Source organism: Clinocottus analis, unplaced genomic scaffold, assembly GCF_023055335.1.
Source record: "Clinocottus analis isolate CAN_PGR_092001 unplaced genomic scaffold, fCliAna1.0.p SCAF_5, whole genome shotgun sequence".
In the NCBI taxonomy this organism is placed as follows: domain Eukaryota; kingdom Metazoa; phylum Chordata; class Actinopteri; order Perciformes; family Cottidae; genus Clinocottus; species Clinocottus analis.
In genome coordinates this window covers 13,703,625-13,720,761 of record NW_027176207.1, presented here as the reverse complement: position 1 = coordinate 13,720,761, position 17,137 = coordinate 13,703,625, and the positions used below count along the sequence as shown (strand labels likewise).

The window sequence follows — 17,137 nt, the reverse complement described above, 5'->3', positions numbered from 1 at the left end:
CACACACCTTTGGGTCGTGCCAGAGATAAGTCAACAAGTTGTAAAGTCAAATTGTTTTCACAGGAGACATCTGCCCAGCAACTAATTGGAGACCCGTTCATCAGAGCATGAGGAGGCAGCTAATTGTTTGAAGAACATAATGGTGCGATCCACTGCTTCCAGGGCTTCCTGGCATCGTGCGGCTGCTCTTCTTGCCAAATGCAATACAAGTTTAACCTGGGAAAAAAAAGAAGATCACTGAGTGTCAATCCCATGAAGATCAAATCTGAGTGTGATGACAAGAACACTGAGAAACGTGTTATTCATTGATAAAAACATAAATGAAAATAGCACTGAGGGAATTTTGACTTAATTTGAGAAATACAAACACAAACATCCAGTTAGGCCTACACAACCTCAACTACACATCTTTGAGACACCTTATGTCTCTCTTTTTTTCCCTCATATTCTAAGCTCGCGTGTGATTGTGTTCCTGTAATTCTGTGGTAATAGTTGATCATTTCTAAACCCTCTCCCACTTTAGATTGCGATGACTTCAGTTCAGGCGGAGTGAACTGGGTGGACTTCATTAGCTGAAGGAAATGGACTATCCCTCTCCCTGTTAATGATTCATCTGCAGAAAGAGGTTCAGAGGCTCATACTATTGTTCAGTGAATTCATTCAACACCGTGGATATTTTGGGAAAAAGACCTTAAAATCGGCATATGCCCGCAAATTCACTTTTTTATTTAAATTACACACTCAGGAGTTCAGGTGGTGAGTTTGATTCTGTACTATTTTCCATGTTTGATGTTTTATTGTTTTTATTTTGGAGTTAAAAACTACTAAATAACTTTTAGAGAGTTAGAATTTAGCCGCAGTCAGGTTACTTTTTGATTAAAGTTTGATTCAAAATGAATCTGTTTTTTATAACAGATGGTAATTTTACGATCAATTACTATGCTGATTTAGCTCTTTAGACATTTGTGTTTGTATCTATTTTTTATTATTATTTTGAAACAAGTAAAATGTGTGAGTTTTAATTTGGGTGTTTTTTATCATTGTCATTTAAAAAGACGACATAGTGGAAATTGGATACTAAATGATTATAATGATGATTATTTGATGCAAAAAAAAGAAATGTTTATTGATAATTTAATGCAAAATATGCTTTCCATCCAAAATGATGTCATGAAGAAAATTAAATATATTTTATAAGGCTGTGCAAAGACCTCAATAATGGTTAATATGGCAAACAGTGGCTCTTACAGCCGTTAGTCACTTCATTATCACAGCTCTGCCCCAGCATTTTTCCAGCAGTATTAGCCAGATGCAGCAGGCTTCTCTCCATGGTGACTGGCTTCACTGGCCACAGCATGGGACCCAGCACTTAAAAGAAGGAGGGTCATTAGAATGTGACTTCACTCATGTATGTCCACAATCTATTTCAGTTCAGATGGATATTTCAAGCAGCGCTACTGCAGCGTTACTGAGGTGTGAACAGTTGAATGAAATGAATCTTCTTCAGGTCAGCCCGCTCTAAAAAAAACATTTGCAAACTCTTAAAAAAAAAAAAAAACATGTGTAACTGCGTAGCCCAACTTGAGAATAATAGCCTCGGGTCATGTTGGTTTATAACACCATTTTGCCTTCTCTCCCTCCTTATATGGCAAAGTGAGCTCATGGGGTTTATTGGGTAGCGTCCACACAGATGGAATAATCAAGAACATTAGAAGTATCTCAAAATATAGTTTCCTTTTATTGAAATATATTGAATATCCCATTTGTAGCCGATTTGACGACAAACGCATGATATGTGTTTCTCTTTTCTCTACAGCCAGACAATCTCATCAGGGCAAACATGAAAAACACAAAGCAGCACAGCGGGCAGATTGATGGGAGAAGATAATATTTTGAATACCTTCACTCTCAGGAGTTGTAGAGAATAATCCTACACGTTAGAAAGAAAGAAAAGATGAGACTGGTTCTGTATTACCTGATAGTGTTGGGGTCCAGTTATGTGATTTCAACCTATGGACCCCATCAGAGAGCACAGATGACTGGTGATATTTTGCTCGGGGGTCTGTTCCCCATACACTTTGGCGTTGCATCCAAAGACCAAGACCTCGCAGCTCGGCCCGAGTCCACACAGTGTGTCAGGTAACATTTTGAGACTGGTTTACATTATTGGACTGAATGAGTGTGCTCAACTTGTCTCAATCCATGCTTTTTTTTTTTTTTTTTTTGCTCTTACAGGTTCAATTTCCGTGGTTTCCGTTGGCTCCAGGCCATGATTTTTGCAATTGATGAGATTAACAACAGCAGTGATCTCCTACCAAACATCACCCTCGGCTACAGGATCTTTGACACGTGCAACACAGTGTCAAAAGCCCTGGAAGCTACACTTAGCTTTGTGGCTCAAAATAAGATTGACTCCCTGAATTTAGATGAATTTTGCAACTGCACTGATCACATCCCAGCAACCATTGCAGTAGTCGGAGCAGCTGGATCCGCGGTCTCCACAGCAGTCGCAAACCTACTGGGTTTATTTTATATTCCTCAGGTGAGTAACCGATCAGTGGTTATATTGGTACCATATTAATGGAAATGTTACAAGGCAACACCGTCCAAAAAAATTATGCAAACATAGTTTACTCACAGCGGATAATACATTTCACAGGAAATGGTATGCCTCCTGGATGATGTGTTGTATTAACAAATTGACGAAACCTTTATATTAAATATTGATAATGAAGGAACTCTAGATTACCTGAAATCTTTAAATCTTTACCTTTCCAGATCAGCTATGCCTCTTCTAGTCGCCTACTGAGTAACAAGAATCAGTACAAGTCCTTCATGAGAACCATTCCTACCGATGAGTACCAGGCCACAGCCATGGCAGACGTCATTGAATACTTTGAGTGGAACTGGGTCATTGCTGTGGCCTCGGATGATGACTATGGACGCCCAGGGATTGAAAAGTTTGAGAAGGAGATGGAGGAGCGAGACATCTGCATTCACCTTAATGAACTTATCTCTCAGTATTTTGAGGATCATGAAATCCAAGCGCTGGCTGACAGGATTGAGAACTCCACAGCTAAAGTCATTGTGGTGTTTGCCAGTGGCCCAGATATCGAGCCATTAATCAAAGAGATGGTGAGGAGAAACATCACAGATCGTATCTGGTTAGCTAGTGAAGCGTGGGCTAGCTCCTCTCTTATAGCTAAACCAGAGTATCTTGATGTTGTGGCTGGGACTATCGGCTTTGCTCTCAAGGCAGGGCATATTCCTGGCTTAAGAGAGTTCTTACAGAAAGTGCAACCAAAGAGAGACAGTCATAATGAATTTGTCAGGGAGTTTTGGGAAGAAACCTTCAACTGTTATCTGGAAGACAGCCCGAGACAGCAGGAAAGTGAGAATGACAGCACAAGTTTTAGGCCTTTGTGTACTGGTGAGGAAGACATCACAAGTGTTGAGACGCCGTACCTGGACTACACACACTTCCGTATCTCCTATAACGTGTATGTTGCAGTTTATTCCATTGCACAGGCGCTGCAGAACATACTCACCTGCACACCTGGACATGGACTCTTTGCCAACAATTCATGTGCTGATATAAAGACAATGGAAGCATGGCAGGTAAAATGTTATTCATTAACCCTAAACTAAAGCCATTAATTACAAAATCATATACTTTTAGACACTTTGAAGCATCTAAATGTGTGTTTCTGCCCCGTAGGCCCTCAAGCAACTTAGACATTTAAACTACACCAACAGCATGGGAGAAAAGATGCACTTTGATGAGAATGCAGACATGGCTGCAAACTACACCATTATAAACTGGCACAAGTCTGCTGAGGATGGCTCTGTGGTGTTTGAGGAGGTGGGATACTACAACATGCACATCAAGAGAGGAGCAAAACTGTTCATTAACAAGAGAAAGATTTTGTGGAATGGATACAGTTCTGAGGTCAGTGTTAAACAACATCACTGTTTTGTAGAGTATGTGCACATTAATGTAGGTTTTGGTGTGTTTTCCTTTTCCTGGCATTATCTACTAATAATTATGAGCAGATAATCATAGCAAAGAAGGGACACATCGACACCTTTGCAGGGCCACTTAAAGCTGCAGCAACTGGATGTGTTTGTCCACTTGTGGGCAGCGGAAATCACTAAAAATACAACATATAGACACCTCATAAAGTTGTTATGGCAAATATGTTGACAAATACTTTCCCATAATTTGCTCGTTAACATTGGCCGTCTGGACAGGAAGCCTTTGGATTCTTCCTCTTACTGTTTGTATCATCATTATGTAATAACAAAAACAACAACAATACTAATAATAATGCATTCATGAATACATGTAGAGGATATGATTTATGGACATGTCCTTGTAGGTAAAAAAAAAAGTGTCAAAAATCACCAGGTCTTTCAGGACTTAATTTTTTTTTTAAATGTATATGAAGAAACTTTGCTTCACTGCACAGGTCAATTACAAAGTCCATCACACATTTTTCAAAAAATGCATAATTAATTACCTTCAAACAATCCTGAAGGATTTATTAAAACCAACATTTAATCACAGATTATTTAGTTTCTAGATATGAAATGGAGTTTTATTTATAATTCAGCCTGCAAAAAGCAAAAGACAAGCTGATGAGATTTCTTTGTTTAAATATAACTACCCATTTTCCTCCTGATTTCATGTTTTCTTTCCTCTTTTGTTGACTTTGTTGAAAAAGCATGAAATGTTCCTAAAATAGTTCACGCTTTTCCAACTTACTATTCTTTTTTAAATAAAAACCTTACACCAATCACATCTAAACACCGTCTACATCTATTAAAACTGTATTTTCTGCCTTTTGTATGTAACTTTTCTGTCTGTTTACATCCTGTAGGTGCCATTCTCTAATTGCAGTGAGGACTGTGAACCTGGAACAAGGAAGGGGATCATTGACAGTATGCCGACATGTTGCTTTGAGTGCACTGAGTGCTCAGATGGAGAGTACAGTAATCATAAAGGTATTGGGATGCCACACATTCACAATATCATATCCTCTACTGTTACACCTGACTAGAGTTGCACTTATAACACAGATGCGGTTTTGTGTCTCTACAGATGCCAGTGTTTGCACCAAGTGTCCATATAACTCTTGGTCCAATGGGAATCATACATTCTGCTTCCTGAAGGAAATCGAGTTTCTCTCCTGGATAGAACCATTTGGGATAGCTTTGGCCATATGTGCAGTACTGGGTGTGCTCTTGACAGCCTTTGTGATTGGAGTCTTTGTCAAATTTCGCAACACGCCAATAGTGAAGGCCACAAACCGAGAACTGTCCTACGTTCTCCTGTTCTCGCTCATCTGTTGCTTCTCAAGCTCCCTCATCTTCATCGGAGAGCCAAAGGATTGGACCTGCCGTTTACGGCAACCCGCCTTTGGGATCAGTTTTGTTCTCTGTATATCTTGCATCCTTGTGAAAACTAACAGAGTACTTTTGGTATTTGAAGCCAAGATCCCGACAAGTCTCCATCGTAAATGGTGGGGATTAAACCTTCAGTTTTTGTTGGTGTTTCTGTGCACATTTGTACAAGTCATGATATGTGTGGTATGGCTTTACAATGCTCCTCCTTCCAGCTACAAGAATCACGACATTGATGAGATCATTTTTATCACCTGCAATGAGGGATCTGTGATGGCTCTTGGGTTTCTTATTGGCTACACATGCCTCCTGGCAGCTATATGTTTCTTTTTTGCATTCAAGTCACGGAAACTTCCAGAAAACTTTACAGAGGCAAAGTTCATTACTTTCAGCATGCTCATTTTCTTTATTGTTTGGATCTCTTTTATCCCTGCATACTTTAGTACTTATGGCAAATTTGTTTCAGCTGTGGAGGTCATTGCTATACTAGCATCCAGCTTTGGGATGTTGGCCTGTATCTTCTTCAACAAGGTCTACATCATCCTCTTCAAACCCTCTAGGAACACCATCGAGGAAGTCCGATGCAGCACCGCAGCCCACGCTTTTAAAGTGGCAGCAAAAGCAACACTGAAACATAATACAGCTGTGAGAAAAAAGTCAGGCAGCATCGATGGATCTTCTGCCTCGACTCCGTCCTCTTCTATCAGCCTCAAGACCAACGGCAATGACTGCGACGCGACTTCAGGAAAGCATAAGCCAAGGGTGAGCTTTGGCAGTGGAACAGTTACTCTGTCCTTGAGCTTTGAGGAGTCGAGGAGGAGCTCTCTGATGTGATAGCATATGTGTGGAAACATCAGCGTCATCTAACCCAATAATGGGGTGGGACTTTATTTGGAAACGCATTCACATGTAGATCTTTTTCATCTTCACTTTTCCTTAACAATTAGTCGGAAAGATAACAAGTCCAAATGAAATAGTGTACTTTACCTAAATCCTGTGACTCTTATTATTTTCAGCATTACCCTGATGTACACGAAGCTAATAGCAACCATTTTGTACAATTAAAAAAAACATGCAATTAAATCTTGAAGTGTTTTTTTCTTTGGAGACTTAAAATAATATTTGTTGTAAACATTGTGTCTGTCTGTTTATCTATCTATCTATCTATCTATCTATCTATCTATCTATCTATCTATCTATCTATCTATCTATCTATCTATCTATCTATCTATCTATCTATCAGTCTGTCTGTCTGTCTGTCTGTCTGTCTGTCTGTCTGTCTGTCTGTCTGTCTGTCTGTCTGTCTGTCTGTCTATCTATCCACCTATAATATTGTTACATATATTGTAAACAGTAGGCCTATAAGAGTAAACATATAGTCAGAACAAATTTAAGTTAACTGACAAAAGAACCCTCCATTGGCAGCACAAAGACATGCCTATTGTGCCAATATTTGACCAGAGGACAATAAAGCTCTTTAAGCGAGGAAACAGGATTTATGACTCACAATGTAAATACACTATTGCAGGATGTTGACTCAACGTTTGATACTTTGTAATTAGGTTCTATTGTGGTCCATCATAAGAAAAGAAAAGGATGAAGTCCGTCAACATGACATTGCCAAATCCATTCCACCTTATTTTGGGTATATAGAACATTGTGAAACATTGTTGAGTTGGCTTAATATTAAAAGCGACACTGCTGTCATCACAGTCAGACTAAACCACAACATCAAAAGTGTCCCCTTTCCAATTTAGACTGTTTTGTAATAAATCATTTGGGATTTCGTTGGGATATTCTGTGTTTTTCAGTTTTACTTAAGACAAAGTCTCCTTTCGGCATCATGTCTAATGTAGAACAATTACAAATGTTGTCTTCCAGCTAACACAACTGAAATTACTTGAATTACTTTGAAGTACAGCCACAATCTAGGATAAAAACAATATGCATGTGTAAATAACTTAAACTCTTTTAGAAATATAGACCAGAATAAAAGAAAAAAACCTTTTCAAAACAATGACCATGCTGATGGGACATTTTGGTGTATATCTCTCAAAGAACTTTTTCTGTTTCCAGCTATCACAAGTCTCTGACAACTGCAAACAGTACAGGCCTATCTCACATGTTAATGTCATTCTCACAATAGGACGACACATGACCTAACAGTTTGGAGGAGGTATAAAGAAGAGGGAGGAGCGGCTCGGCTCTGATCCCCTCAGAACTCAGTTAATAAGGTGTAACTATTTCCTGATTGGAAACTACTGTTCTTGGCCTATAAACAAAATATTATTATTATTAAAACAATATGAAAGGGGACATTCTGCATACGTGTATTAGGATGTATATTGAAATTAAGTTCTAATTATAAACAAAACTTTTACTTGTTATGTCTTTTATTTATTGTAAGAAAAAGGATTCTTCATATAATTAACAAGCGAAGGCTCCTGCAATGTGTGTTGAGAAGAGAAACACATTGTGTTTGTCCATGCTCAAAATAAATATTCCCTAAGGTCTTTGGGAACGTGTATGTTGAATGCTGAAGCGCAGCTGGACAACCACCAGGTCCTCTATTGGCCGGAGGACAAGACCTTTATCCTCAAATCTAGTGTAGCCAAGAGAGACCAGCTGTTGTATGTTTGATCTGCAGAATGGATATTGCATGATGGGAATGCGTTTCACAGTCGTAGTCCTGGGCACAAGAGGGGTTTGTATAATTTATCCAAATAATTTACAATCATCAGTTATCAGTTAATGAAACGAAAGTATGTCAAAGTTAGAGCAATTGTCATCAGCGACAAGCTTTACTTTGAAAATTCTTTAACAGAAGTGTCTGTACAAAACATGCATTGACATTATTATGCATCAAGAAAATCACAAAAAAAACAACAACCTGTAATGACGTCCTCTGTGTTGATGCAAACTTTAAATTCTAGTGTGTGAATCTAGTAGCAGAATAACATAACATATATCTTGAGGTATCTGTTGAATACTGAGTACATTGTCCCATATTATTAGACGATGTTACCCTTCAGAGTATGATCACCAATCATAGTAGTCAATTTAAATGGGTCTACACATCTAAACCATCTTTATATAAACGGACAAACATTTAGCTGATTTGTAGAAATTGCTTTTACTGAAAACCTCTTTGTTTACCCCAATAAGTGTCTGTATTTGTTGTATTTTATTTACACGCTTTTAATATGAAAAACACCCAGCAGAAGTATTGTGCACTTCTATTGACTTGACACTGGGTGGTAACATGGAATAACGCTTGTGTCACAGGTGAGATGCACCAACGGCAACGGTTTTATCTTTTAATCCAGATGTCGTGCAAGATTGTGTAAAACGTGTTTGGGCTCCACAAGCTGCGACAGTTAGCTCAGAGCTTCATGCTAACGGGTAACTTTTACAGCGCGTGACGTTAACATTCGCAGTCGTTAGCTAGCAAACAGCTCTGTTAACTGAGCTCACCTGGGGCACAGCTGCTGCCAGGTCGCTTTGTTACTGTGCTAAAAACATGGACCGTAGACGTTTATGGGGAGAAGACGGAGCTGCCGACCAATGTAAAAGACCAATGTAAAAAGGTAGAGTCCTGCTAAGGATGTATATATTATAAAGCTAGCTTTATATAACGTTATATTAGTGTCGCTCGGAGCTAGTCAACGTTAGCTTGTCACTCTCTGGTGCCCAATGTAAATACACAATTGCAGGATGTCGACTCAACGTTTGATACTTTGTAATTAGGTTCTTGTTGCCTCAAGTTGTGTGAGAAAAATAGCTCGAAGTAACAGAGAAGACTTGGCAGTAAACGGAAATAACGTGTATGATTGTGTCAGGTATTCATGAACACAGTCTTCGTTTGTTTGGCAGCGTGACATCCGCTTTCATTTTTCTCTTATTCATGTTATGTTGTCGTAGTTATATGTGTTGTTTATGACGTAACGCTAGTGTTGAAATGAATGAAATACAATTGCCAATGTTGTTTTATCACTGTAATCTGAATATACTGCGTGTACGCTAGATAAGAGTTAAAACAAGTCATTTGGTAAGGTCAATTTTGCTGGACATTTTATCCAGCAAAATTGGAAATGAGGAACCTCAACACTTGTTTTTAATTTGTATTCTAAGATACCATCTCAGGTGTTTTGGTGTAATGTTGATGTCTCTTTAAAACTAGCACCTGCCTTGTCAGGTTGCAGTTTTACATGATACTGTGTGGTAACAGAGGACCATTCATGTCAGTAACTTAATTTCTCTCACAATCAACAGTTTTTGGAGAACTGGAGTCCTCGGCCTCTCGTCCTGAAACTGGATTTTGAAGGTTCAGCGATGGATTTTCACCAATAACTTTTCCTTAATTCACAGTGACCATATATTTGATACACTGTTTAGTTCACCATCATGTTTTATCGCCATGGGATGACTGGTTATTGAGACTGGCTTATTTGCTTCAATGTCCTGCAGAGAAGAAACATCCTAAACCAGAACCACCAGCATCTACCGTTGACACTTTTACTGTTTCACAGCAGTCACACAGCTATGGGCTTCTGTTTGCCTGGGTACAAGACTTTGCGGAGGGGGAAATATGTTCTGCTACTCTTTGTCTCTCTGTCAGTGCTGGCATGGATTGCCACTTTTTCAGGCGAAATCGTGAAATCCGCTCAGATTTTCTCAGCCTCACCACAAACTCTTGTCCAAGCCGACAGTCTGAGAGATCAACTTAACACTGAGACGGCAGCACCCAATCAAATAGAAACACCAACACCAAAGGCTGAATGCCCTAAGGAATCTCCATTGCTACGTAAGTATTATTTTTGATTTAGCGTTTGTTTTGTTTTACAAGTAATTTAAATCCATCAGCTTCTGGTACCCTCTTGATTATAGAGATTGTATTGTTGTAATAATAATAATCATGAATGTGCTTGATATATTTAATATTTTCGTTTGTACATATGTTTGTCAATATTGTTGTATACGTACAGATCAGGGATTTTTCCTCCAATATTTGTCAGTGATGTAAACTAATAACACTTGCGAATTGCATTTGTAGATGCTACTTGTTGTCTGTCCAGTACAGGTTTGAAAAGGTAGCAAAATAAATAAATTATATGTGATATTGACCACACTATATATCACCTAGAACCGTATAGTCACTAACATTTCTGGTTGAATTTGCTAACTTCCACAGAGGGAGCTGTGAAGCTGTCCTTTGAATCATCTCTGACACTAAAGGACGTGGAGAGTAAAAACAAAGGAGTGACTGATGGCGAGTATGAGCCCTCGGACTGCACGGCGAGTCAGAGTGTGGCGGTCCTCATCCCTCATCGCAGTAGAGAGAGACACCTCCTCTACCTCTTGAACCACCTGCACCCTTTTCTGCAGAGGCAGCAGCTACACTACGCCATTTATGTCATCCAGCAGGTATACCGGCTCCATGTAACATTTTCTTTCACATATGTTTCACATAAAACTCATACATTTTGATTTTGTGCTTATAGAACTGAGTATTGATTTATGATATCAGAGAACTGATGTTGTGAGAATACATTATTTTTAAATATATGTATTATTAGCATTAGCAAATTACAAGTAGTTTTAATTCAAGCTCACCAATGTTACCATGATACTTTTTAACTTTCTCAACCAAAAAGTAAAAATTGGCATAATTGTATATCAACTCAGATACTGTATGTCAGTGTCGGTTATTTTGACCAATGTCTTGCCTGCACCCAAGTTTCGAGAAATACATATGTTAATTGAAATGTATTGTATTACGTTATATATTTTGTTTTGTTTTATTGTATTTATTTGTTACAAAATGTCCTGCAAAACATAGAACTTGCCAGAAAAACCTAACAACTGGCAAGTTGAATTTTTTTTTTCTCAAAACAATTGAAAAATCTGTTTCGGCCAGCAGTTTTCATCAGTGAATTCATGCTAAAACTTGTAGACTTAAAGACTTCATAAAAGCAACCATTCATGTCCAGTCATGCACAAAAACACCACTGCTGTAAACAAAGAAACTAGTGACGCTAAACATTCTCTAAAGCCAAAGGCAAATTATCTGTGAGCAAACAATGTTCCTCGTACTTTAAGAAGAAAGGAACATTATTGTTAACTAGAAGCTTATAAATGGAGAAATGCAATTCCACAGTGTGTCACAGTATTGGTCCAGCTTAGGCTGGGGCACATTGAGAAAATCAAATATCATGGCAATGATCTTGTAGGTTTGACTATTGATGCTTAACAAAACAAGGAGATTTTTCATAAATAATGATCAGTAATGTGGCTATATTGACTAAGTAGGTAAAGGCAAATAATGGAACTGTCTAGTACGTTCAGATAATTACACACTAATGCAGCCTTTGAAACAAGAAAAAGACAACACCTGTGCTATATTAGGATATCCAAAATCTTAACCAATATCTAGTCATATATCACATCGATATATTGCACTGCCCGAGTACATCCACATATGTATTTAGACTAGTTTATTTTCTGCCGTGTATGAACTTCTTTATAATGTTTTGGTTCCCATGTGATCATGTGCTTCTATCCTGAAGCAGTCGCCGGCTTTCATGGTGATTACTTGTAAAAATCAATCAGCGAAAAGTACAATAAACGCCTTCATATTTACTTGATATGTAGTTTATTCTCCGATAATAGCCTCAAGGAGATTCCATAACTGGCTCACACAAGTAGTATTGAATCACTTTCTGAGCTGTGGCTTTTCTGTAGATAACCCTCTACTTCGAGCCTCCTACCTATTAATAATCTTTTTTATTGATGAAGCATAATGACACATCAGATGCAACAAAAGAACGCAGGCAGCTACACTGAGCTTTGAACTGTACAACAGCAGATAGTGAATTTCTATTGTGTCTTCTGTTATTTTAAAGGCTGGGGATGCAACTTTTAACCGTGCCAAGTTACTCAATGTTGGATATTTGGAGGCACTGAAGGACTACAGTTGGGAGTGCTTCGTCTTCCATGATGTGGACCTGGTTCCTGAAAATGATCACAATTTATACGTCTGTGACAATCAGCCCAAACATCTTGTGGTTGGCAGGAATGCCACAGGATACAAGTAAGTATGTGATTAAGAGTAATTTGCTGCAAGCCATGCGTCAGCAATCACTCTTTATTTTACCCATGTGAATAAACAACACAATGTTAATGGATGACAATCTCCTCTGTCCTGATATTATCTTGAATGCCCTGAGATGAAATCTGAACAAAGAACTGTGCTTTTTCTTCATACTCTTCTGCTCTCAGGCTGCGTTACAAAGGCTACTTTGGAGGAGTCACAGCTATGACCAAAGACCAGTTTCTTCAAGTGAATGGATTCTCAAACACTTACTGGGGTTGGGGCGGAGAAGACGATGACCTTCGCATCAGGTGAGACCGAAACAATTGAAAACAGGATTAATTGTTCTTTTGATCACATCTGGCACAGATGTCGTACTTTCCTTTTCTAATTTACGTGCGGGTCTGCTGTCTCAAACAGGGTTGAGCTCCAGAAAATGAAGATTGTGCGGCCGCCTGCTGATGTCGCTCGCTACACCATGGTGTTTCACAAACGGGACAGTGGCAATGAAATAAATAAAGACAGGTCAGTAAATGCAGAGATGAGGATAATGTGTTCTGCTTGTCTCTGCACATTATTACTTGTCAATTAAATGGGCTTTTGGGCTGCAAATGGAATCACTTTATTAATTTTATTTTGCTTCCTAGGATGAGGTTGTTGGGACAAACACCTCTGGTGTGGAAAAAGGACGGACTGAACAGCTGCACATATAAGACTATGTTGCTCGAGAGGCAGCCTCTTTATGTCAACGTTACTGTGGACATTGGTAAGCCATAGACTTGAGATTACAACTGGGAAGCCCTACTGTGACCAAAACATATTTGATGGTACATGTCTTTTAAGACTGAGCAATATTACTAACTATAGTGAACCACTCCTCTTCATAGAAGCTTCATTATACTCTAAATTTCACACTGTTGATGAACAGAATAACTGTTCATAAGTCGACAGAATGCTGCAGCCATTAGGGAGCTCTCGAATGGTTTTGGCGGACGGTCTTTCATGTTCACATCTCATACATACATGTTTCTTTTAGGGTTGCTTTTCTACTGAGAGTGGAAAATTTTTACATGTAAAAAATATTGTTAACCTTCAACTTCTCAAATAATTTGTAAAATTATCACAACCAAGAAAATTGTTTTAATATTGTAGCATCAATTGTTTGACTGACATTTTTTAATTGAATTTGTACTTGATAGGAATCAATGTATGACATTCCAAGTGATTCCATATTAACTCTTTGAGAATGTTTTTTTTTTTTTTTGACTAATTTTAAATGTTTGCAGGTTGATTTGGGAGGATTTGTCATGTTTTGTATGCGTTGATCGGATAATCCAGATAATCCAGCACCTCTTATAGGATGTTTTTCTCTTTCGAACACATATACAATAAATAGTATTTTCTTATTTATTGTCTTCTGGTATTTATGCAGGTGTAAGAATCTACAATTTTGGTTTATTCAATAAGATATGTGCTTAAATATATCTAATAATGTATATATTTCTGACTGGATGGATTTCAGGATAAAACAAACCAACTCTAAACAGCTTCTTCCTGGTTATTTGGAATACCATAAATAATTGTATTTCTACTATGTTATAGAACATGTTATTGTAGTAGTTTGCATATCATGGGCACTGAGATGGTAACAGCATGCAGTGCATGGATCTGACCAGTAGGGGACCTGAGAGCACAACCTCTACCATGGGGGAAAACCCTCTTGAGTGAGACCTCTGCTCCTTGTTAACTATGAAAAGAGTGCTTTTATTGCCTTGCAATTTGCACAGCAGTAGCCTTAATTCACCGTGGTAACAAAATAACAACCTATTTAAATCTTGTTTGGAGGAAATGTGGGAAGACGTCACACACAGCACATGCGTGGACCATATTGTAAGATAAAAAAACACACAGATTATGTATATTTTTGTATTCATAAATGACAAATCAGAAGAAAATGACAACGAAAGATGACTTACTAAATAATTTACGCTGCGATTTTAATATGCACAAATATGGGCGTTCTGGATTAAGTGGAACTGGATCAATCAAATCAGTTGCTCACATTCCCATAAACATAAGTTTATTGTTATTTAGAGTAGAGGTAGAGGCTAGCTAAGGGCAACTGAAATCAGTTCTACAGTTCTCTGAAATCAACAAAAGTGTTGTAATTTCTTCTCTGTGGCATTTAGCTAAAGCTAAACTATGCTGCAGATTTAGCACTGCATCCCTCTGAGGACATAAAGGACATGTAGTTAAAGTGAGGACGAGAATAAGCCCTTACTACTATTCAGATACAATGAACTGTCTTCTTATCACAGACAGCATAGCTTTTTTTTCTTTTTTTTCAAACTACTGCAAAGAAAGAGTGGGGTGTCTGACGCTTTGTATGGACAGAATGATGTCATCTCCTCTTCCTATAGTACAGAAAGAAAGCTTTGTCTTGTTGGGGCTGAGCCTGGTCATCTAGATCACATGTGACATTCACAAAATACTTCTAGCACACAAAATATCAACACTGCAAGTCAGTACTACAAACTAGTCCATTCTGATATGTTCAGTGGTGCCTGTAATGTGTACTTTATTGTTCCTGCTTGCAAATATAGGAACACTTGTACGAGTAGAGATTGTGTAAGTGGGATGTTCATATTTTTATTTGGAAGAGATCAATGCTTTATGGAAACGGAAGGCAACTGTGCTTTAGATAGAATAGAAACGTCTTGGTTTAGTTCACACTTTCTGAAAAGATGATTATTGGATGGAAAACCAAGCTATTCAATTATTCCATCGCAGTATTTGTGCAGATTTCCGCTGTGTGCTCCACATTTCATCCAGAAAACATGCGAACAAACTACTTAAAGCTGCGATCAATTTTGAGATGAAAAAAAGCAAAGAATAACTTCTTCTGTGTAAAAGAGGTCACTTTTAGTGAAGAATCCACATAGAAATGTCACCAGAAACTGTAGTTTTTCTCAGCTCTCTGTCGAGTTTTTGCTCTGTTAACTTGTTGTTTTGGTTTTCTGGCCTCCAACTTTATCAATTTGGTTCAGCACTTTTCATCTGTGTCATTTTTGGCCTCAGCTGGCAGCTGTTTTTTGCAAAATATCTCTGATAAACACCCTTTACACTACCTTGGTGGCATTAAATGTCTAAATCGAGCGAAAGAGACAGATATTTCTCTCAGGAAAGGTGGAGACCAAAACCAGAGCTAAAAAAGTGTGAATATTAGACTTACATTCATCAGTTGGCAAGGAACATGATTTAAAATAAAGTTACGTGTCTGCTGGATGTCCACATGGTCAAATGTAGCAAAGAAGTTTGTTAGATCAACTTAAAAGGTGATAATTTGTCAGGGTTGTTTCACAGCTTGTTTCCACTGCCACCAAGTCATTACAGTATGTTAAGCTTTCATATGCTTTTAAGGGAGAACATTTACTTGTAAACCATAATTGTGGTGCAGTAATGAGGCTAGTAAGAACAGACCGTGTGTATGACAATAAACCAAACCAAGTTTCCAAAAATAGAATAGCTTTACGGCCTTAGTGTCAAAATTGAATTAGTGATTAGGATTTAAAATATCACCTCATGGAAAGTTACAGCAACAAAAAACTAGATTTATGGAATTTGGGTTCTAGGATCTGTAATTTCTGTTACAAATATGAGGAACATGGCATCACTACAGGGGAATGTTTCATGATCTTTCTCAGGTTAGGTTGGGGATGTAACTGAATTACATTTTGTAAAGACAGGAAGTAATAAAGCCATTGTAGTTTGTGGATAACATGTAAAAGCTATACATTTAATGCAATCATCGATTACGTTTTTGTGATAACATTGCAGTCTGGTTTAAAAAAGAAAAACATGACATGCGCAGCAGTTAGTAACGAGAACCATGTGTCATCCATCGCCTCACCCTCACCCCTCCAACCCACCCTCCATTTCCCATCTGTGCCCTTCAGGCCCTCACTTCAGTCACCTCCCACTTCCCTCTTCCTTCTGAACCCGTCTGTTTTTGTTTTCGAGACCGGGCTCTTTGCACAGGAAATTGTATACATTGGGAGCATTCAGGAAGGCAGAGAGCAGCTTTCCCGTCAGCTCCAAGTTTGGACACATGAAAAAAAAATGGGTAAAAGAGGTCAGTAATTCCTAAACCAGGAGAAGAACAGAAGTCAGCTGTTCTCCTCCCCTCACTTGACTTCCCTCCTCTTTACACAGTCTCAACATTTCAAAAAGCTCTGCCACGAGTCCATCTCTAAATATAGAATATTCTAAAAATCGCAACGTGGAAATGTGATTACAAATATAAACTAATGTTCCTGAGGGGATTTGCCTCTGTTCATTTGCTTCCTCGGCGACAGAGGAGCTAGTGAAAAGGGGAGACTGTGGAATGAAGGAAAAGAGGAGGAGATAAAAAAGGAGCAGAGGGAGACTGGCTGGGGGTAACAAAAAACAACAGGAAACCGACCGATTTTAACGCTGTTTCTGCAAATCCTTCAGAGATAAAGCAACAGACTGCCACGTCGCGGCCAAGCAACATTCACACCAGGAGTTTTCATTGATCATCACTTCAACTTCTGACAATCTAAAGGACTTAAAGTTCAAAATGTGACGTCACTTCTGCTCTCAGCCTCCAACAGTGCGGTTAAT

The 17,137-nt window shown here is 38.4% G+C and overlaps 2 protein-coding genes across 3 annotated transcripts; both read left to right on the top strand.

Annotated features, from left to right (window-relative positions):
• The first annotated feature begins 1,954 nt into the window (after nucleotides 1-1,954).
• casr (calcium-sensing receptor) lies at nucleotides 1,955-6,237 on the top strand. Its single transcript, XM_068601212.1, has 6 exons — nucleotides 1,955-2,139; nucleotides 2,236-2,542; nucleotides 2,779-3,618; nucleotides 3,719-3,949; nucleotides 4,881-5,004; nucleotides 5,102-6,237. The coding sequence occupies exons 1-6, from the start codon at nucleotides 1,955-1,957 to the stop codon at nucleotides 6,235-6,237; spliced, it is 2,823 nt and encodes a 940-aa protein (XP_068457313.1).
• Nucleotides 6,238-8,646: 2,409 nt separating this feature from the next.
• On the top strand, nucleotides 8,647-13,960 carry b4galt4 (UDP-Gal:betaGlcNAc beta 1,4- galactosyltransferase, polypeptide 4). 2 transcript variants are annotated; one of them, XM_068600763.1, is made up of 7 exons: nucleotides 8,647-8,688; nucleotides 9,676-10,207; nucleotides 10,595-10,827; nucleotides 12,306-12,493; nucleotides 12,682-12,804; nucleotides 12,914-13,018; nucleotides 13,141-13,960. In XM_068600763.1, the coding sequence occupies exons 2-7, from the start codon at nucleotides 9,946-9,948 to the stop codon at nucleotides 13,268-13,270; spliced, it is 1,041 nt and encodes a 346-aa protein (XP_068456864.1). In that variant the 5' UTR covers nucleotides 8,647-8,688; nucleotides 9,676-9,945; the 3' UTR covers nucleotides 13,271-13,960. The 2 variants fall into 2 exon arrangements, with proteins under 2 accessions (XP_068456864.1, XP_068456863.1); XM_068600762.1 differs by lacking the exon at nucleotides 8,647-8,688 and adding an exon at nucleotides 8,852-8,990.
• The last annotated feature ends 3,177 nt before the right edge of the window (nucleotides 13,961-17,137 follow it).